Source organism: Emydura macquarii, unplaced genomic scaffold, assembly GCF_026122565.2.
Source record: "Emydura macquarii macquarii isolate MOO-44397 ecotype Brisbane River unplaced genomic scaffold, CSIRO-AGI_Emac_v2 contig_1363, whole genome shotgun sequence".
Classification (NCBI taxonomy): Eukaryota; Metazoa; Chordata; order Testudines; family Chelidae; genus Emydura; species Emydura macquarii.
The window spans coordinates 23,964,790-23,987,176 of NW_027131500.1; the positions used below are offsets into that span (position 1 = coordinate 23,964,790).

The 22,387-nt window shown below is 38.5% G+C and overlaps 1 protein-coding gene across 2 annotated transcripts in view; it reads left to right on the plus strand.

Annotated features, from left to right (window-relative positions):
- Nucleotides 1-22,387, plus strand: part of TTC29 (tetratricopeptide repeat domain 29) — a 194,274-nt gene that overhangs the window by 103,738 nt on the left and 68,149 nt on the right. For both annotated transcript variants that reach the window (XM_067551997.1, XM_067551996.1), the window contains exons 10-11: nucleotides 5,381-5,504; nucleotides 10,256-10,487. In XM_067551997.1, the coding sequence (XP_067408098.1) occupies nucleotides 5,381-5,504; nucleotides 10,256-10,487 (356 nt within the window). The remainder of the gene's footprint in view (nucleotides 1-5,380; nucleotides 5,505-10,255; nucleotides 10,488-22,387) is intronic.

Consider the following 22,387-nt stretch of genomic DNA (forward strand, 5'->3'; position numbering starts at 1 on the left):
TTGTTTTTTTACCATTGTGCCATCTAAATCTTGCTGCCAGACTTACCTCAGCCAGACTTATCTCTAACACTTCTTTTACTGCCAGAAATCCTCTGAGGTAGAGGGGAGGAGAGAGTATCATTCTGTGGCTCTGTGAAGGCAATACACTTGGGGGACAGAGTTACTATTAAGTAAATCCTTTATCTTTTTAGTGACGTGGTAAAAAAAAAAATTAAAGCACCTGAGAAATTTAAGGCCTTAGGCTCATTTTCAAAAGTGACTTGAACACTTAGCCTAAGAACAGGTCTACACTACAAACTTACATCAGTATAACTACATCTTTCAGGGATGTGAAAAATCCACACCCCTGAGCAACATAGGTAAACCAATCTAACCCTTGGTGTAGACTGTGTTATGTCGACTGAGAGCTTCTCCCATAGACATAGCTACCACCTTTTGCAAAGGTGGATTAACTACGCTGACAGGAGAAGCTCTCCTACTAGCATAGTAGCATCTTCAATGAAGAGCTACAGAGGCCGCAGCTGCACAGCTTAGACTGTCCTTAGACTCATTGAAAGTCAGTGAGACTTAGAAGTCTAAGTCTTTTAGGTGCTTTTGAAAATTTTACCCATGTCTCCATAGAGCTCCACTGTAGGAGACCAGCTCGCACTGACTCCCTAAGGTGAACTGCGAAGTCCTGCTAACTGAACAATGACTGTAGCGTTGCTCTCCTGAAACCAGCATCAGCTCTTGATGTAGTATTGAGAGAATAGTGATTCATGAAAGTGTGAACTGAACTTCAAGTAACAGATGTAACAGATATACAGCTTTAAGATAATGGCACATTGTGGATTCTTGCCATTGAGGCTGCTATCTTCCTCCCTGAGTCTGTCCCAAGACATTTGGTGCATAAACATTAGGTAGGTTATAGCATGACTGGATGCATGGTCTTATCCACTTAAATAGCCTTTGAGCTGAGATGTCTTCACTGGTAGATATTTCTCCAAAGTCCATAAGTAGTCTGACTTTCTTAACTACTTAGTTCTGTCTAAATAGTAACTAAAAGCTCCTTTATCGTTCATGGTATGTGCCTTCCTCTCCCCAGTATGCCTATGGGAGCTCTGGGGAAAATACAGACATTGATATAGACTGAAGTGAAACTCTGTTACTGTTTTTGGCAAAAATTGTGGGCAAAAGCTACATATCATATTGTCTATGTGAAATGTAGTATAAAGTGAGCTGATCATCAGGGCCTACAATTCCAAGCTCTTCTGGCTGATGTAATGGCCATGAAGAATGAAAACTTTACCAAGAGATGGTACAGATCACAAGATCCATGAACTTAAAAGGGCTCTTCTATGAGTTTGGGTAGCACCACAAGTGCCAAGGTTCAGCAGAATGCCAGATGGGAAAGTACACAAGTCTGTAACATTCCTTTAATAAATGTTCAAAGAGGGGAAGGTTACATTCCATGATCACTTTCACAGTAATATGGTAGGCAGCTATAAAAGCTAAGTAGACTTCAGTGGTAGCCAAGGATAGCCTTAATGCCATCAGAAACTAGAGAAATCCTAAAATAACTTGAACTGGCCATGAAAATGGGTTCAGGTCTTTATATTAAGTAAACATTTTAAACTGGTTCCATTTGGCCACATAACACTTCCTAGTGGACGGCTGACAAACTCTAACAGAACAGCCTGGATCTCTTTGGACAAGCATACGATAACTTGATCTTAGAAATCTGGTTGCCATACTGTAAGTAGAAGTGATTTGAGAGCATTACCCTATTCTGCTCAGACAAGATATCACAACTGGGTGAAGAGTAAATGAGAGTCAAAAATGCAAAGAACCAGTTCTGCCCAGCCCAGATGATCATCACAAAGATCACTCTGGATCTGTTTTGTTGAATCTTCCTTAGTATTGTGAGGATGAGAGGAAATGAAAGAAAGGTATAAAGGAGCGCTTTCCCCTATGTAAAAAAAAAAAAAGCATGTGATACACATTCACTCTCACACAGAACTTGGATGTTTATTGTTCTGACCTGTAATGAACACGTCCGTGTTTGGATGATTTCACTGGGAAAATACTGGATGAGCCAGTGAGAGTTTGAATAACTTCTCATCATGATTCACAACCTTCTCACCCAGGTTGCTGGCTGAGGGGTTTTTATACCAGAATAGAGTCTCCTCATTTTGAATGCATCATTCCACAGATTGCCACTTAACACAACAGAGTTGAACAAGCTTCTCTGTCCATTCAGGTAATACATCATAACTGCAGTGTCTGTGAGAATCTGCACTGATTGCTCTCTGATCCATAGGAAAAAGCATTTGAGAACCAGCCTGTTGTCCCATGTATTTTTTCAATTTTATATGGAGTTTGGGCTACTAAGGCTTCCAAAGAATGTGATCAAATGTGCTACTGAACCCTGATTGGAGGTATCTAAGCCTATCCTTATTTGAGGAACAGTTTGGTGTAAGGCATCACGTTCTAGATAATCTCTGGCAGTGTCCACTGTAGTAAAGAGTAACTTTTTGTGGACACTGGGTTTGTATATCAGATTCAGCCATCCTTGCAAGATTGTCTTGAGGAATATCACAAAAGGTTTGGGCCTCCATAATGTCTAACATAGATAAAATTCCATTGGCCCCTTTAGCCTAAATTGTGAAAACAAAATTACTACAGGTATGTAATACCTTTTTCTGAAGCAACCATAACTGCCCTATGGAGTCATGAATGCCAATGTCGTAAAAAAGCTGTATATCTCGCAAGAATAGGAAGGCAATATCTTAGGAAGCAGAAATTATATAGTTATTCAAAGTATGTAGAAATTTTGAAAAATATGCCTTTTTGAAAGAACCATAAAATATTAGATGTTTGAGATGGATAAGACCTATTTATTACATTATCAGATGCATCTTACTGTCTAGTGCAAGGTTGTTTCAGACAGAATATTTTGTAGTGTTTTGTCTGGACTGGTTTTAAATGTCTCAAGCTATAGTGCTTCTATAACTTCCTTTGGAAGACTCTTCTACCATCTAATAGTAGAGTTTGTTGCTAGCTGGCATAAATGAAGTTCTAACTGTGTGAATTACCTTTTTGTTATATATCAAATTAATTTCTTTTTTCCTTGAGACAAATTATATGCCCTAGTAATTTTCATATTTTCTATAAATGGAACACAAGATCTTTGATGTGAAATATCCAAAAATGACTGAAAATACATCAAAACATTTCTATTAATTCATGAGATTAAACAAACCTTTTTACATTTTCTCCTGTCACTGATTCCATTTGCCTTATTACTTTCAGCCTCTAACCCACAAACTTGGTGGCACAATCAACAAACCCCTTAGTGGCTGTTTCATCTCTGCTCTATTTGATTTCTCCACTCTGAGTAAATGATTAAGTTTTCATGCATTGGTTCAACCAAAATCTATGTTCACTCAACCACATCCTTTATTGATTACTTCTACTGCAAACAGTAGGCCAAGTGTGATATACATAATTGGACAGTTGTCAAGGGATGTGGGTGTTAACGGTCCTGTTTTCCCAGTTGGAAACTGGAATCACCTTGATACACAAATATTCTGCACTGTTTCATTCTCATTCTTTGGACCGAGGAGTTCTTTTCCTCAGAATATATGTTTTTAACTCTCTAAGGTCTGGTTGAATGGATTTAATGATTATACCATATAATATGCTGTTCAAGTTGCACCTGTGCACTGCATATAGAAAACTAGAAAAACTGGAATTAATATTTGTCTAACACTTTAACCTTGTCCTTTAACTTATATAAATCATGTGGCATGCTTCTGTGTAGAAATGTTTGATTTTCTCCCCTTGGAAGAAAGATAGGTTTCCGAATATGTTTCTAATTCTAAAATTCAGAAACCTTTTGACATTGAACAAATGTTTACAATTCAGTACATTTCATATTCTACTGTTGTTTAAATATGGTCATTTAATAATTTTGATAAATACACTTGAACATTTTAAGCACCTGTTAAATTCTGGATGTTTTGGTAGCCTGTTGCAATATTGCAGCAGACTCCATTTATCTAGAGGTGGTCACAGCTATATTAAAGATTTGCATCAAGGCTTCACTGTTTTTCCTGTTCCGTGTCAGGAACTTGACTTTTCTGAATACTCTGTTTGCATAAGCCAATTAAGGAACTGTAGTAGACATAGCACCACCAAATTCTGGAAATGTATCCCTAATATGGTTTATATTAAAATATTTAGTTTAAATAAGCCTCAGCCAGTCATTTGTTGCAGGACTATGATTTAAAGGTGTTTTAAAATAATATGAAAATATATCACAATTTTTCATCACTTACAGGAACTTCAATTTGTGAGTTTCTAAATTAGGGACTGGATGTTTTTTGGCTGTCTTGGTGACTTGACATATAGCATGCTGCACGACTACGTTAGAGACTTGGGTTCATGGCTTATATTGAGGTCAGCTGCAGTGACATTCAGCCTTAAAGAGAAAAAGAGTGCAGTGCTTCACTCACAAGCAAACTCGAGCATCTGGCCTAGAGGGCAGAGATACTATATTGTTAATATGGCCAGCTTTATTAAAAATGATATGTGCAAATATTATTGTCAGAGTCGTTAGCCAATTTTCATCCTAGATTGGGAGTGACCTCAGGTAGCCTGTGTCTCAAGGGGAACTGGAGGTGGCACCTGTAATCCACACTTTATAGGGTAGCCTGTATGATTCCAGCAACCCTTGGTCTACACAGCCAAACAGCAGTATTACATCCTGAAGGACGCTATCAGCTCTATGGTCTACAGTGTTAGTGTCATTATATTGTTGCTGCTGTACAAGAAGGGAAAGGATTCCAAAGCAAATAGTGGCATCCGTGAATAGGGGCAGAAAAATACAAAAGTAAGATTCTCACCGATGAACTAATATATTTAGTCCTCTCCCTTGGCATGTACCATCAATTTGGTCACTAGGTGAGATCCAACCTATCTACAAAAATGAATGATCTGATTCTGATTAAATAAAACATCATTTTAGAGTACTGGAAACTCAGAAAAACCTTGTAAAGAATAATCTAGCTGTTTTTTCATTCTTGGTACTAAAAATAATACCACAATATTCTGGAAATTTATGAAAAAGTATTTTTTCTCACTGTGTATAGAGGACTAATTCTGTCCCTTGTAGTTAAATACTCTACAGGCTTCCATAGAAGTGTAGCACATGTGCAAATGAGTACAGAATCGGGTTCCAAATTTCACCCCAAAGCAAATTAGTGAATACAGTTTCTAGACTACTTTAAAATAAGGCTGATATGGGAAGCAATAACAGATTCTCAACTATAGTCTATTGCAGTGAATAAAGAAACAATCTCGATAAAAATGTAATAGCAACCTTTCTTGTTTGTTTCAGTCAGGGAAAAGTGACTGAGGCTATTGAGTACTTGGAAAAGTTTGCGACAGTTGCGAAAAGTGCTCACCTAAGCCAAAGCCTAGTGGATGCATGTATTTCCCTTGGAGATATTTACAATGAAAAAGTAAGTATTAATTATAATGATGATGACATCAGTTGATTGTAATTCAGGATCAAAATCTTTTGCTCTTATATGAGAGAATGTCTCTGCTTTGCAATGTGGCTCTGTCAGCATAATTCAGGAAGTGACTTCCAGTAGCAGAAAGTCTTCCAGGGGAGTGTATCAGTCGTACAAGCTCTTTTTTCCATCCCACTCTGCCCTCCATTCTGCATGGCAGCTTTGGTTTGGCCTGTGCAACCCAGAAAATAGACAGAGGTGGGCAAGGCCAGACTAGAGTACCCATGAAATGTGCTAATTTAACGTATCTCTTAGACAAGCTTCCTTTTGAATTCTGCCTGATTCTTAAAACTGCCCTTCTTTGGTTAAACTGCAAATGAAGACACCGGTTACCTTTCTTTCTATGTGATAAAAGCCTATGCCAGTGCAGCTGCCCATGCAGGGGATAGGGTAGTTACACCCACCTTGCACTCCTAATGTTGAATCAAATCCAACACAGTATTCAGAAAAAAAGTATTTGACAGCAACTGTTTTTAAAACATTTTTGAAGTTGAAATGATATGTCGAATCATGTTGAAATAATGATTAATAAAAGAAAATTGTACTCATCTTGCTCAGCCACGCTAGTTGGAAAATGCGAAGGTAGGAAAGCACTTTTAGCATGAATAAATTCTATATAAATATTGAAAATGAAATTTCAAATTACTAAGAGCATGTCTGAGCAAAGGCTACCATATTACTGAAAAAATGGAGGAGTTCTACAGGTGTGCGGCAACCATAAATGTGGCATTTCCTAACTTTAATGCTTGATTTGGCAACCTAAGTAACGTTCTTTTAATTTATTCTACAGTCTGTATGTCCACCTTAGAAATTGCAACCCTCAAATGCCTCCTTACTTTTATGTTTTATTTGATACAGAATTCCCAGTGCAAAGGTTACTGTCCTGTGGTGTTGCTTAAGCAATGAAACAAAGTCTGCGCTTTAATTGTTGAATTAACCTGGGATCTTAGTATTATGATATACTCACTTAAAGATTTGCTCCTGAATGAAAATGTAGAAGACTCTGCCTTTATAAAAATTATTTGAAAGCCAAAGTATTTGCAAGTTATACAAGAAATATATTTAAAAGGTACCTTTTTTTGTAGGTTAGTTGATCTGGAAGTCAGAATAAAATAGGTTTATATCATCAGTAGAGTTAAATATTTCCTCTCCACATTTCAGGCAAGTGTTGCCAAATTTTTAACTCAAATTTTGGTTAACTGACATTTATATTTTATACTATTCCTTTGTCATCATTGCTGATTGCCAACTGCATTCAAAATGCTCTTCTATAAGAATTAGCATCCTCCTTCATGTTCTCCTTAAGTTCTGTTTGTGACATCAGAATTCACTGTTATGGAATTGATTGGGGTCCCTGCACTGAATCATGGTATCATAAAAAGAAATACAGAGAAGGAATATGACTTTTAAATATTCTTGGGGATTTTGTAAAATATATTATTTAAAAAATATGTCAAGAGTTCTTTAAAACTAAAAACTTGTATATGAGAGTTCAATGCATTACACTTGGGTGTTAAATGATGTCTCTTTTCACACTGTCTTTCTGAAACTCAGTGTATAAGTCTCCTGCCACACACACCTATTGAAATACTTCAGAAAAAGCTTACATATATCTGCTCTGCAGAGTTCTCTTCTTCATATGATTCATTTTTAAGGGATGTGTTACTTTTTCTTGTTATGGTTATTGTTGTTAGTATTTAGTTTTCGAAATCATACTACTTGAAATATCAATGGCAATTTATTTTTCTACTTGATAGGAAATAGGGTTTTATTTTATTGGACTATATCAAACAGCATGTAGTTTAACTAGCCTTAGTTTAGTATTAGCTGTTAGCATAAATATGAGTGATTTCTGCCAGACTAAACAAGTTCTGATGGTTCTAAATCTTAGTGTAGTCTCAACAAATTTGAGGAGGGGACTGTCCACAGGAAAATTTTTCTGGATTATGTGAATGAAAAGAACTATCTGCTTCAATATGTGAGCCAATTGAGCCTACTTTGTCACTGAATAATTTTTTCTAGTGATTTTTAAATCATATCCCATTAAGCTACATATTTAATATCTGACATACACTTTTTGTTTTTATAATGCTGACCGTGTGCATAAGTTTTTTGTATGCATAAAAAAAAATTACATCTTGACCCCTGGCTCCTTGCCATCAGGAAGCCCTCTGTAACTCCACAGACTAATCAGATTCCACAATTGTAGAGGGCAACTGAAATCTTCAGGGGTGGACTTAGTCAAATTAAGAGTGAAGGGGCCAAGCAGCTGATATCTCTGAAAAAGACTTGAGCCAGGAAGAATGTGCCCATCAAAGGCTGCAGAATTCCACAGGGGTTTGAGGGATGGAAGCTGGCTTCCCATCATGGACAATCGTCCATGGCTGCTAATAATAGGAACATAGGAATTGCCATACTGGGTCAGATCTGTTGTCCATCTAGTACTTGTGTCTCTGACAGTGTCCCGTTTCAGCTGCTTCAGATGAAGGCACAAGAAGCCTGTACTAGGCAGTTATACGATAATTTGCCCCAACCAGAAGGTTTCAGTCTAATGTCACTTGTTAAAGTTTGGCTTATGACCTGACACTTGATAATTTATATCCCTTCCAAAATATTTGTCTATTTTAAAAATATTTACTATTATAATTTGGGGTAATGTTGTTACTCATATTAAATGTCCAATCTTTGTTTTAAATCTTAAGCTCTTTCCTCCATGATATCTTGTGGCAAGTGAGTTCCACAGGGTGCACTGTGTGAAAAAAATATTTCCTTTTATTAGTTTTGAATTTGCTGCCTTTCACTTATATCAAATGCCCCCCTTGTTTTTATATTATGAGCAAGGACCTTTCCAATCTCTCTTTTCTGTACCATTTGTTGTTTGGTGTGTTTTTATCATATTGTATCTTGGTTATCGCCTGTCTAATGTAGACAGCTCTTTTTTTTTCACTCTCTCTTCATAGGGTAATTTTTCCATGGCCCTAGTCATTCTCATGATATATCTCTGAACCTCTTTTATTGCTGCTGTATCTTTTTTGAGATGGAGTAAATAGAACTGAACACAGTATTCCAAGTGAGGGCATACTATTTATTTATATAATGGCACTGTAATAGTTTTAGTATTATTTTCCATCCCATTCCTTATACATCCTAACTGTTTTTTGTTTTTTTTATTATATTATATTTTATTTTTTAAGACTGATGCTCATTGAGCAGATGTCTTCACTGAGATGTCCACAATGATGTGTGGGTCTTTTTCCTGAGCTGTTACAGTTAATTTGTAACCCATTAAGCATTATAAGTATTTCAAATTATATCCTCCAATGTCCATTACTTAGCATTTTTCAACATTGAATTGCATTTGCCATCATGTTGCCCATTCACCTACTTTAGTTAGGTCCTTCTGAAGTTCCTCCCAGTCTTCCCTGATCTTGACAAACTGAAATAATTTTGTGTCCTTTGCAAATTTGCCACCTTATTCACCCCCCTTTCCAGATAATTTTAAAAAACACATTAAACAACACTGATGCTAGTACAGGACCTTCCGGCAGGCTATTTTTTAAAACCATAGATATACCACTTACTACCCTCTATTGTAGTATCTGATTTTATGAGAGATTCTATATATTTGGTGGCAACTCAGCCACTTCAATTTCAGGTTCCTTAAAAAACTCTATGGTGCATATCATCTGGGCCTAGTGATATGATGCTTTTTAAATTGTCAGCTTGTTCCAGCATCTCTTCTTTTGACTCCTCTATCTCAGATTGTACTTTGTCTTTATCACCAGAAAAGAATAGGTCCAGTGTAGGCATCTCCCCAACATGCAGATAGATGAAGATAGATGCAAAAAAACATTTACCTTCTCAGCAATATCCTTATTTTCTTTAATTGCTCCCTTTACTCCCTGTGGTGCAGACACATGGATTCTCTCACAGGCTTTCTGTTTCTGATGCATTTAAAGAATTATTTATTTGTTTTTATACCTTTTAGCTATCTGCTCTTCAAATTCCATCATAGCCCTTCTAATTCCTTCTTATGTGTTGCATGCTGTAGTTTATGATCCTTTTATTGGCTCAGCTATTGTTGATTTCCATTTTCTGAAGGAAATCTGTGTCTTGAATAATCTCTTTAACCTTGCCATTTATCTACAAGGGTTTACATCTTGCCTTCCTGTTTCCCTTTTTTGTTTAGAGGAGTGCATGCTGTCTTAGACACTATTATTATTTCCTTAAAGCTAAACATTTAATTTCTATGCTTCTGATGGGAGGGGTTTTGACTAGCTTCCTTGTTTCCCTGTTTCTAAGTTTTAGTATCACCATGCTAGTTTTTCATACCTTTCCTCTACCAAGGATGTTGAACTTACTGAATTTGTGGTTACTGTTACTGAGTGGCTCAGCTCTAATAAAAAATAATACCTACCATTTATATAGAGGTTTACATGGTCAAAATGCTATTTGAACAGGGACTAATAAATACAGTTCCCCAGAGAGACAGGTAAGTATGTAATATTATCTGCATTTTACAGATTAAGAAACTGAGGCAGAGAGGTGTGAGTTTTCCAAGATCACACACAGTGAATCATTCTGTGGACTGGAATAGCAGCTGTGACTTCTTTGTGAAGGGAGGAAATACGAAGTACTAGGTTAAAAATGTGCTAGTTGAAAAAAAAATTAAAACCTAATTTTCTCTTCCCTAATAGGGGAACTACTACAAAGCCTGTGGATATTTCAGTCAGGCTTTTGAGGCAGCAAAAACTCTAACTCACTTGCCCCTGGTGGATGAAACAAAGGTTTATTATGGCATCGCAAAAGCTCATAACATGATGGTGGCAGTTAACAGTCATACAGAAGCTGCAGATCACGTCAGTATTGAGTACCTGCTGGCATGGAAGGAGAACAGAAGTGACATGTGCACTGACCCTTTTACAGTTGGTAAGACATTGGTTATGAAACACATTAGTGCTGCATTGTCCTTAATGGTTAAGTCATTTTTCTTGTAGAGTTTTATTAAATTATTTGCTGAGCTTAATCCTATTGGATTACCCTGATACTATATAGAGGTTAGATTCACTTCGCTGTGCACTTATTTTAAAAATTTAATTAAGAGGTTTAAACAATACATAGAAAAAAAATAGATAATGGTAATCTATTTCAAATGCTAACATTCACAATGCTGTTTTTTCCAATCATTGCAATTACAAGCAAACAAGTGATGTCAGTTAATCAAAAGATGATGAGCTGAATTTTAACAATTTTCTCTGTAGTCTGTTTTTACAAGAACAGAGTAAATATAAACTCTCCTATTAAGACTAAGAAATATTTTCTGAGTTCTCCCTAGCATAGTGGACATAACCCTGGGCACTCAAGCAGATTGTTTGGCATCTTTGCGCCATGGTACGCGTATCACTTGACCAAAGGAACTTTAAAAAAGAGCTTTACCTCATTTCCTTAGTGTAATTTCTCATATCAGATAGGGTAAATATGAGTGAAGTGAGATGGAACTTTCCTTTGCGGTTTAAATTTTCTTTAGTTTTTCTTATTTCCTTCTGTCTTCTTTAATGAAAGAAAAAATGATAATACATTATTGTCTGTCTAGTTCCTTGATATCTCTAGTAATCTCACTGATGCTATCTTACTATATTGTACTGAGGATAAGTCTACTGTATATTCTCAGTAAAAATTTCTGCTGCAGATGCCCATGCTTGGAAAAATGTGCACCTGGAATAATCTTGGAAGAAATGACAATAGTGACAAAGTGCATAATACTCCCTTACAGTAAATGTTTAGATCTGCAAAAGTGCCATTTATAAAGGAGAATGCCTACATTTCTTTTTATTCCCATAAGCAAAGGATCATTCTCTCTGTGTTTTCTTGTTTGTTCTCTTTTTCCCTTTAATAGAATTATGACAGCTAAGTGTAGTTTCTGTAGTAATTGTCATATAAAAATAATTGGTTAGGAGTTTTCTTGCTGAAGATTTTGTCAGCTAAATTGGAGAGAGTGGGGTGTTGATACCTGGGACAGCATGGGAGGCAACTAAGAATTGTGGGATGCTGTGAGGTAATTGGATATTTCTGCTCAAATAACCAGCAGTGAAAGAGTTAACAATTAAATTATCATTAGGTTTCAGCTATACATCTCATTGAGATGATTAGGGCAGTTCAAACCTCTAAGCTATGTTAAGGATGTCTGCAGATCCAAGAAGGCAACAGCATATCTATTTACACTTGGCTCACATGTTCAAAGTTATATATGCAACCAGGTGGACTAGATGCTGAGGTTTTTTAGAGTGAAAGCTTAGATTCTAGATCACAATTCTATGGCAAGGAGTGAGCAAATAGTAGATTCTGCTGCAAACTCTATGGAATTGCAGAACTCTTAGGGCGCTGATTTAATTAGAAAATTTGTGACTCAAAAAGGAAAGGGTCTTTGTACTGAACAGGTTCACCTCAAGATTCAGTTTTCATATGATAACATTGGCAGTTATCATGCCTTCTATCAGGACTGGTTTAGTGCTTTCAGCCTGAGAGGCATTCTTCCAAAAAATTTTTCACTACACAAAGTCTGCTTCCTGCTTAGGAATCAATAAAGTCCATCTTCACCCAAACATAGAAATTAATATTCGGGACCAGTCTAGATGCTTCAGTGGTTACTGCCTTTCAGCTCCAAAAGTGCTGAAACATTCAAAGAAATACTGCTTCTATACATTTGCAGTCATGTGGGGGGAGAGGCTAATTTGTTTTTTGAGGTTTCATGGATTCTTGCATTCATGGAAATCCATTACACATGCTGATCGTAAGAAACCTACAGTCTTGGTTGAGTGCAAATTGCAAAGCAAAAGTCAACAGCTGATCATCATCACGTGCAAGACTCCCTTATCTGATGGATAGCGTCTTCAAACATTCTTTAGAACTTTTCCTCCTAAAACTCTCCAGATGTGGTGATAAGCACTTGGACTATACTGGAGAGCTCTCTAGAATATCTTAATATTTTGTGTAAAGCTGAGAAACTCAGGGTTTGCATCAGTATATTGGACCTTAATGCAGTGTGCTTGACATTAAGAGCTGTTTTCATGTGTTTGGCGTTGATGCACAACTCAATATATTCAGATAAGGTACTATAAATTCTTACATAGAATTCAAGAACAGTGTATTATTTCAACCATTAGGGATAGGACTCTCACTTAAATTGTATTATGAAGACAGAGCCCTGTGGGATTGGTGCATCCTTCATCATGACTTTCTTATACCTATTCATCTGATAGGAGGAAGCTAGTCTCCTGCAGACAATCTGAAAACTTTACAATCAGCTGCAGTGCTCTTTGAAGATAGCAGTCAGGTAGAGCCCCAATGTGGATCTGTATTGCTGGAAGGTCAAGCACTAGAAAATGCACAGTAAGAAACTATTCTGCATCTTCATAATTAACTGAATGACCTAATAGATTTTCTCCACATATAGATTCTATAACATCAAATGTCCTTAGGATTGTTAGGAGCTGGTGGGCATCCAGGTTCTCTGATGATATATCCCCTCTTGACTTAAGTCAGGACCAGTTATTTTCCATCCCTCGATTCCATTTATTCTTACAAGTTATCAGAAAAGCAGAGAAAAGTATTTGCTTAGCATCAGTGAGAGTTTGCTCAATTCTGATCTTCCACTCTCCTGACCATGCCATAAGAACCAGCCTCTTTGTTGCCAGGCCTTCTATCTCAGAGGTAAGGTCAGATTCCCCACAGAGCTCCAGACTTACTCCTTCTGACAGTATGTATCTTGGCACCTCTTAATGTGGTTCTGGAATGCTCTGACAAAGAGGCACAGTTTTCAGTGGAACGCAAGAAGTCAGCTACAAGAAAGATATTTGCGCGGAAGAGGAACTACTTCCTAATTAGAGTTCACAACAGCAACATAGATTCATTGTCTTCCCCAACTCCTCAGACTGCAACTATTTATTTAAAAAATGTCCGGTCTTGTTTTGGCTGCTTTTAAGGGTTAACTAAAAGTGATAGAAGCCAATCATTTTATATTATGGGAACCAGTAATTTGTGTTTATTCAGCTACAACTTGCTTTTGGAAGGCTTTGAAGGTCTGATCCTTGTTTACCATCTGGCTTGAGACCCTCCTCCTTCCTAAATGTAGAACTTGGTGCTAATAGGGTGTTGGGAACAGAGCAGATACTTTGTATATACCACCAACAGAAAACAAGTGTAAAGCTGGTGTAAGTGTTCTTTGGAGGATCACTTCGGTAGAGAAGAATCTTCCAGTAGGATAGACCTATGTTATTGGCTTCTTTTACAATTTCCTTTAAAAATCCATTTAGGTAGATGGTCCCTGTCCAGAGATTAGTCTCTGTGTCCATTATGATCATGTAGATGTCAAATATCAATGTTTTTTTCTTTTCTTTCTTTGAGGTTATCCCAGTGATACCTTTAAGTAGCAAAGGTGTTTGTTTTGTTTGAGCCTTACATCCCCGCTTCTTATTCACCCACTGGTAACAAGCTTTCAGACAGAAGTCAACTGAATATGATTTGAAAATTCCTTTACTCTCTTACAAGTGTGGTTCAAGAAACAAGTTCTGCCTTCTTGAATCCTTTCCTTCAAGCTTCTCTGGCCAATTCACACTACGCTGCTTTCATGTCAAAATTCCAGAAAGCTCCAGGCATCTTGTGACTACTGCATATTTAGCAGCTCTTCCAGGGCAGTATTCTTTTTCTCATTAGTGTCTCCAACCTTACTCTCATGATACCCAGACTACATCCAAGAAAACATCATGTCACACTGTCAGCACAATCTGTAGCATTCTCTGCATTTTGCATGCCAAATCGGTATATGGTACTGGCAATGCATTTTTTAATATCTTTGTCTGGCAAAGCATAGTTTTGGCATGAATTCAGTATAAGACTCACCATCTTTCAGTTTCAAGCATTGACACTCATCATATCCAATACCAGTATCTATGCATATCATTTAGTGGTGTTCCTAATCCACATAGAAATATAATACAAGAAAGCAGGGGTGCAGGGAGCCCTCTAAAAGCAAGTTGTAAGTTTCTATTTCCAGCTGTTCTGTAGGCATAACTGTAGCTAAAAATTAGTATCTTCTGTGTTCTTGAGTGTGCTGATTAGTTGGGCTGTTCAGGAACTATGACACTGTCTGTCTGTCTAAACCATCTATCTAAACTAACTAACTGTGACACTCAAGAATTTCCAGATCTCCCTTTCCTTTGTCCTCTACACCTTACAATCAATATTCATTTTCTTCATCAGTCATTTCAATACCCTAACAAGTCGAACCATTGGTTACTGAACTTTCCTCAAAATTCTTGAATAAAATGGATACTTTGACCAAAGTTATCTTAGACAACAGGGATGGGATTGTCTGAGAACAGAAACATGCTTCCTTCATTAGTATATCAATATCCTTTCTTATTTGACGTTAATTTTTGACCCAAGCACTAAGAGAGTTACTTAATGGCATCTTATTTACTAACCTTTTAACAGAGGCATATATAAGAAGTTTTGTATATACGGTGGCGGCAGAAAACACTCAAATCTACATTTGATCCCATGTTAAACCCCGAGAAGTAACCCATGTGTCACAGCATCCTTCTCACACTACCCTGTGAGCAGCGCTACCTAGTCAGTTTGTGATCTCCTGTTCACAAACATACACAATCTGTTTCTTTTTACACCTCAGGTACTTTTAATCCTCCATTTCCAAACATGGCAGGACATAACACATGTATACAAGAGGAATCTTTCACACAGCTTTCTCTCCTCCATCCAGATCACCCTCTGAGCTCACCCATTACTTCCTGTTCTCCCAATTCTGTATCATCTCATTGCTAAGCCAATTACCTCATTAGTCCAACAGTTGTGTCAGTAACCCCACCAGTAACAATTCCAATTAAGTCTGAAGCATCCTCAGTGACCAGGGTATGTCATATATCTCCCCCTCTAATTTCAGTTAAGCCTGCAGCATTCTCAGCAAACCAGCACTCTGTCACATACCTCCTCCCCTTATTTCAATTGAGATATTTTCCAGCCTCCCAAGGAGGTAATCTTCCCAGTCTGAGCCCTGACCTCTTTATATGTTTGAGGTTCTGTTGGGGTTCCCTAGTCCCTCTCAGACTGGCCTTCCATGGGCTGCCAGTGAGGGTCTCCTACCTTCCATCCACAAGAAGTACAGAGGGTGGAGTTTTCCTCCCACATTTCCATCTTTGCCCATAGGTTATCACACCAGTCGCATCCCATGGGTCTTTCCTCTAGTTTCCTTTTCCCCTGGCTTGTATATGTTCTAGTAAGTTGTCTCTCCAGGGCCTCAATATCAAGATTCCTCTTGCCCTGACTTACCTTGCCTTGGGCTCAGGTAAATTCACTTGCCAAGGCCTCTTTATCAGGACCCTTGTCTCCATCCTTGGCATCTCTTTCATCCTGGGCCTTGCCCTGACTTGCTCCTCCTAGCAGTTGACCAAGCCTCTGCCCTCCTGTACTAAGTGTCTCTGATCTTTCTTTCTTGAACTGTGACTCGACTCACCATTGGACAGTGCCTCCTCCTAGCTGTTCTGGGAATTAGCTCTGCCACACTGATGCCCCTTCCTTTAGTTGCACTTTGTTACTCTCTGTCTTTTTCTCATTCTGCAGCCCCTCTCTCACTCCAGGAGCTGCAGCTTTCTCTTTGTGACTCAGCCCACTGGCTAGGTCACTAAGTGGTTTCCCCTTCTGGATTAGAGTCCTTCAAAATCTTTCTACTCAAAAGGCATCAGGCATTCCTCATGCCTGCCTCCCTGACCCTGTCACTCCTGCAGCCTCTCTACACTTTGCCAGCCTTCTGGCTTTGTGGAAGCCCCTGCCTGTTTCCTCACAGGTTAGCTTCTTTCTAGGCAAGGCTCTCCACACAGCCTAAATCTCCTTGTTTGCTGTTTAATTGGCTGATTGGGTCTACCTGGCCTAATTTAATTCTCTCAGGTCAGGTGTGGGGAGTACACCCCATCACATGGATCCACGTCCCCTCCCCGGTCCTCCAGATCCTGCAGCATATTGATTCTCTCTGAGCTTGTTGTCTACAGTCTTTACATAGCGCACTGGAAGATTACCAGAGGGCCTATCGTTGAGGACCCCACTGTTGGGTTCTCCCTCTCTGTCCTCCACTCTTTTTATATAAGGGGGATGGAGTCCAGTCAATTCCTATCATCACTGCATAATGCAACAACTTTACCACACCCACTCTCTGCCACTTAAAATTTTCCTTCTCCTTCCACTGGAATCACTGCCATGGCATAAGTATTCTTTTTCCCATGTACACATGGATTGTTATTGTCTCCCCCTTCTGTTGCCAGTGCAGTTTAACCAAGGTGCTCCATACAAAGCAACACATAGTTGTCGATCCACCATGCCCTATGTGGTTCTCCAGCCTACTTTGGTAGGAACCGTCATTATCCCAGGCCTGCCTTTTATGCCCACCTGCCCACAGAACTCCGTAAACCCACAGTCCATGTATGGGCAGTTTTTCTTTAAATGTCCTTTTTCAATCACATTGGTAACAAACCATTAAGCAAATACTAGGAGCACCCTTGTTTGCCTCTTGCATCCCCTTCCCAGGTTTTGATGAAGGCGGTTCCTCAATCTTCCTTCCTTCCTTCCTTGTCTAGGGGAACAGAACTCTATTCATGGAAAATCTGCTTCCACGTATTACTTTGTTAGTTTTACTGTGTTCTCTAGCGATTCCAGCTGATGACTTAAGACCCAAATTCTCATAACCTCAGGGAGGCTCTGCATAAACTGCTAAAAAATAATTGAGTCCCTTATGACCGCCATGTCCTGTCTGTCTTGCCTCAACCACCAACTGGCTGAGTCAGATAAGTTCTGCACAAAAGCCTAGGGACGTATCCTGTCATTCCATCTGGTAACTCTGAATTTTTGACAGTGTTTTTCCGATGACAGGCCCACCCTGTCCAGAATAGTGGTTTTCAGTGTATCATAGTCTTTGGCTTGGTGCTCACTCAGTGCCGTATAAGCCTCCTGACCCTCATTGGTCAGATAAGGGGCTAGCCATAGCGCTCAAGCATCCTTCTCCCATTCAGCACTGATAGCCACTGTCTCAAAAGTTAGCAAAAAATCATCAGGGTGACACCATGGGGCCATTTACATAGTCAAAGGCCAATTGCCTGATTTCCAGTTCCCTCAGTGGAACTCACCAATCTGCAGGAGTTGCTGCTGTACCCTGAGACTACTCCTTGATAAACTCCTCCAATGCCCACTGCTGCTCTGCCAGCCAACCCAGAAGTGTTTGCCTATCTGCCAGCTGGGTCTTCTGTTTCTCTTTTTGTTGTTCACTTACCCAATGCAGCATCTCCTCCACTGTGTCTGGATCCCCTGAACTCACATCTCCTTATCTTGACCAAGAGAGTTAAGATCATGGGCAAGTCCCCATGTGTCACAGGGTCCCTCTCACACTACCCTGTGAGCAGCGCTGCCTAGTTGGATTTTGTGGTCTGTTCACAAACACTGTTTCTTTTCCACTACGTGTATCTTTAATCCTCAGTTCAAACATGGCATGACAGCATAATTATACAGCAGGAGCAGCTTCCACACAGCTTCCTCTCCACCCAGCTCACCCTCTGAGTTTCTCCATTACTTCTTGTTCCTCCCAATGCTAAATCTACCCGTTACTCCACCAATCAATTTATTAGCCCAACAGTTGCCACCAAGTGTCAGTAATCCCCACCAGTAACTGCTTGATTGATTCCAATGAAGCCTACAATCTTCTCTCTACTGCAGCAACTTAAGTGACCAGGGTGCTACAACTAGCAGTCTCTCACATCATGGTAGAACTAACCATGGCTGATGATACAATATTTCTCAGGTCTTTTAATAAATAATCTCCAGACTTGTCTCCTTCCTGAAATGACACTAATTACAATTAATGCTGTACTCTGAAATTATGAAAACTTTGTATCCAGCCCTATAGATTTGGGAAAAAGGGATACCTCAGTAAACTTGACTGTATCCTATTGAATTCTTAGCAGAAAATTAATAAGTGATATATGCCTACATTTTCATATTCATACTTCAGTATCACAGTTTTCTCTGGGACAGACTTAGAGAACTAAAACAATCATTGATTGAACCCATGACCATTTGCCCTCTTTTGTTTATGAAAAAGGAAAGCTATTGATATAACACTAACCAAAGATCACTACAGAGAGCAATAGCTTTTCAGATAACATGCTTATGCTGCAACCGTGAGAAGATCTGACTAGTATGGAATTTCCAGATTTGTCTTTTCCATCTTGTGTCTTGTTGAAAAGGTAAATGTGATTTTAAAACAGACTGATCAAATAAATGAAATAGATAAGCTGTAAAAACTATGCTCCCATCAGAGACCTTTAAGCATACGATGGGTTCACAAAGCAGGCAGTGATCTTCTAAGCAGATGTCACATAGATCATGTTAGTCTCTAGGTAACATAAACCATAGACTCTCCAACTATCCTCAAACATTTTTATACCTTTCAGAATGAACTAAGCAAGCAATAAGAGCTCTTCCCATTCTCATCTGTTTCTGGTGCTATTTTCTATATTTTGCTTTAAAGAAATAACTTCATTTAAATTACCATTCTGGAAAAAGCTGTAGCAACTCCTGAGAAGACCCATAACCCTTAGACTGCTTAGTTATAATAATCAGATTTTAATTTTCTAGAAGTTTTAGAAGTTGAAAGATGCAATTTACTATGAAGCATATGGCCAGATCCTCTGTTTGAGTAAGCCAGCATAGCTCCATTGAAGTCATGAAATGATCATAACTTTAGGTGTTGCCTAGTTCTTTAACTCTTACCCCTTTGGACATGTGAGCTTAAGGTCTGAATTTGAAAATTTCAAATCCTTGCTGACAAATGGGAAATGAATAGATTTATAATGACATTATTTATTATTAATCTGTAAAGCTATACCAATTTCCACCTGCTGGGATCTGGCACAGAGACTGAATAGTCAATTTCTACAAATTCTAAACAGTTAATGTTTGGTCATGGAAAATAAGTAGATTCTGAGAATTTAGGGTCTTCTCATGGATTTTTACATGGTAATGTAAATGAAATGGGTAGCTCTTCAAGTTGTAATGATAACATTGAGACTGTAAAGTGAATCACCAATTTAAAACAAAAACCTAAGTCTGCAGGGAAAAAACACTAATGTAAGCAAAAATACTTATAAAAAAGGAATATTAATCCATTGTAATGAACAAATAATGTATGTTAGCAGCAGCTGTTCACATCTAATTTATGATACTGGAAGCAAATATGTAAAACCTTTTTTAAAAATGGTTAGCCAAAAACAGATTTTCAAACATGTTATGTTACAGCATACAGTAATAGCTCTGAAGTTCAAGCCATCAGTCATATCTTTAAACTGACTCATGAAGTCAGCTTAATGATATGACTGATGGTTTGTACCTCAAAGCTATTACTGTATGCAATAGTGTAACATTTTCAACATTTTTAAAAAAAAATCAGTTATTCAAACAAATTATCCATCCTATTTGTACAAGAACTCGGTCTGCTCACTGCCAGGTACACTCCAAATGGGCAGTGACTGCCAGTCCAGTGAAGGTATTGCTTCCTAGGCAGGCTAGGTAAAGAGATTAATTTCAGATTTTTTTGCATTTATGTTTTGGCCTCAGCAACTCTGACAAGTGTAATTATAAAACATGCTCTATGGTTAAGCTTGGCAGAAATCTATTTTTTTTTTTTTTTTTTAAATAATTTTGGCAGATACTGATGTAGATTTTTAAGCATTTAATATTTTTATTGAGTTTAATTGTCACAGTTCTGCAAAACTATGGGTTGTAAGCATTTTTATTTTATCAATTGTAAATTTTCACAGTTGCTGGAAATTTTGGGGGGTTAAACAACAGAGTGATAAGACAATAATTAGTTAATAAAAGTAGAGGTTGAGATTAAAAAAGGTAAACTTTTTATAATGGTTAAAACACAAATTGTCGACATCCCATGTCAAAATATTCAAAGTAAATATCCTTAAATAAAACTCTTAAGTTCTCAAGCAGCATTTTTTACTTTGCCTATTTGTAAATTTCTGTTATTGATTCAAATATTTTTCCATTGGTTTGTGGGTGTGTATGGTGAAATTGATGTATGCCGACATTTACTGATAAAAATCGAACCAACTTATGGTGTTTTTATGCCATACTTGTATGCTATTATCAGACCAAGCTTTCTTATTTCCTTATTATCACTTCTTAGTTCCACCATTTCCCTTGATGGAGGAGGGCAAGTTAGTTGCTAGAATGTCCTTGCAGACAGGTCTAGATGCAGTGGACTCTATGGCTTGAGCTATCAGTGCTCCTCATAGCTGCAGTCATCAGGTGTTCCCCCAGAGGTTCAACAAACCATCCAAGACCTCCCATTTGAAGACAACTTACTTTTTTCCAGAAAGGTTGCTGAGATGCTACATAATCTTAGGGATTTAAGGGGGACCCTTAAGTCTCTGTATATTTATACAACGGCGACAAAAACAAAGCTATTCCACTCACAGATTCCCCACAATTTCTACCTTTCATGTCTCATACCCAGAAACTGTCCAGAAAGAGGGGCAGATGTTAGAAGGGGCATCCTCCACCTTCTCGTCTTCTGCAGTTGCTGGTTCATCTAAGCAACCTGGGCCCCCTAAACAATCATTTTGACCTGTTAGTTGAAAGTGGTCTATCATTCCCCAGAGTTCCATCTTTCTCTACCCCACTATTTGCCAACCACCTGTCCCACTTCCTAAGAGTGTGGTCCCACATAACTATGGATCAGTGGATCCTAAGCACGGTGAAACTGGGATGCACCCTTCAATTTGTTTATATGCCTCCTTCCCACTCCCTTTCCCTGTCCCTTTTCAGGGACCACTCTCACAAGAACGTTATACTTCAGGAGGTCCAGTTGCTCCTTTTTGTGGGGGCCTTGGAAGAAGTTCCTATGTAGCTCAGGGAAAAGGGATTTTATTCCTGATACTTCCTAATTCTGAAAGTGAAGAGGGAGGGCAGTCTCAGACCTATTTTAGATGTAGGAGAGCTAAACAAGTTCCTAAAGAAAATAAAATTCTGGATGGTCACTCTAGCTTCTGTTACCCCTTTCCTAGTTCCCAGGGACTGGTATGCTGCCTTCAATTAAAAGGTGCTTATTTTCATGTGACAGTTCACCAGAGCCATTGAAAATTCTCCAGGTTTGTGGCCAATGGATCCCATTACCAATTCAAAGTGTTGCCTTTTGGTCTGTCAGCAGCTCCTTCCATGTTCACAAAGTACATGACTGTGGTAGCGGCATTCCTGCAAACATCAGGAGTCCATGTAGTTCCCTTACCTAGATGATTGGCTAGCAAACGGTTAGTCCAGGTCTCAGATACTGTCCAGTGTGATCACTATACAGTCCACCTTCAACACATTGGGGGTCCTAATCAGTGTGGAGAAATCTACCCTGACTCCTGTTCAGAGAATAGAATTTATTGGGGTAATTCTGGATCCTACAAAGACCAAGACTTTCCTGACATGGCTGAGATCCCAAACAATGCAAGCCATTGCTCTAGATTTAAAGGTGCATCCTGTCACTGTGATACTGCCTCAAGCTTCTAGATTGCATCGTGGAATGCACTTACATGGTGCAGCATGCCAGGCTGCACTTCAGGAAACTATAATGGTGGCCGCGTTGGTGTATTTACCAGGATGTTATCTTATGGACTTGGGGTTCAAGTGCCTACTCAGGTCTTATCCTCCTGTACTGGTGAACAAAACCCTCAAATGCTTGCTCCTCCACAACAGACACTCACCCTATTTCAGGAGTG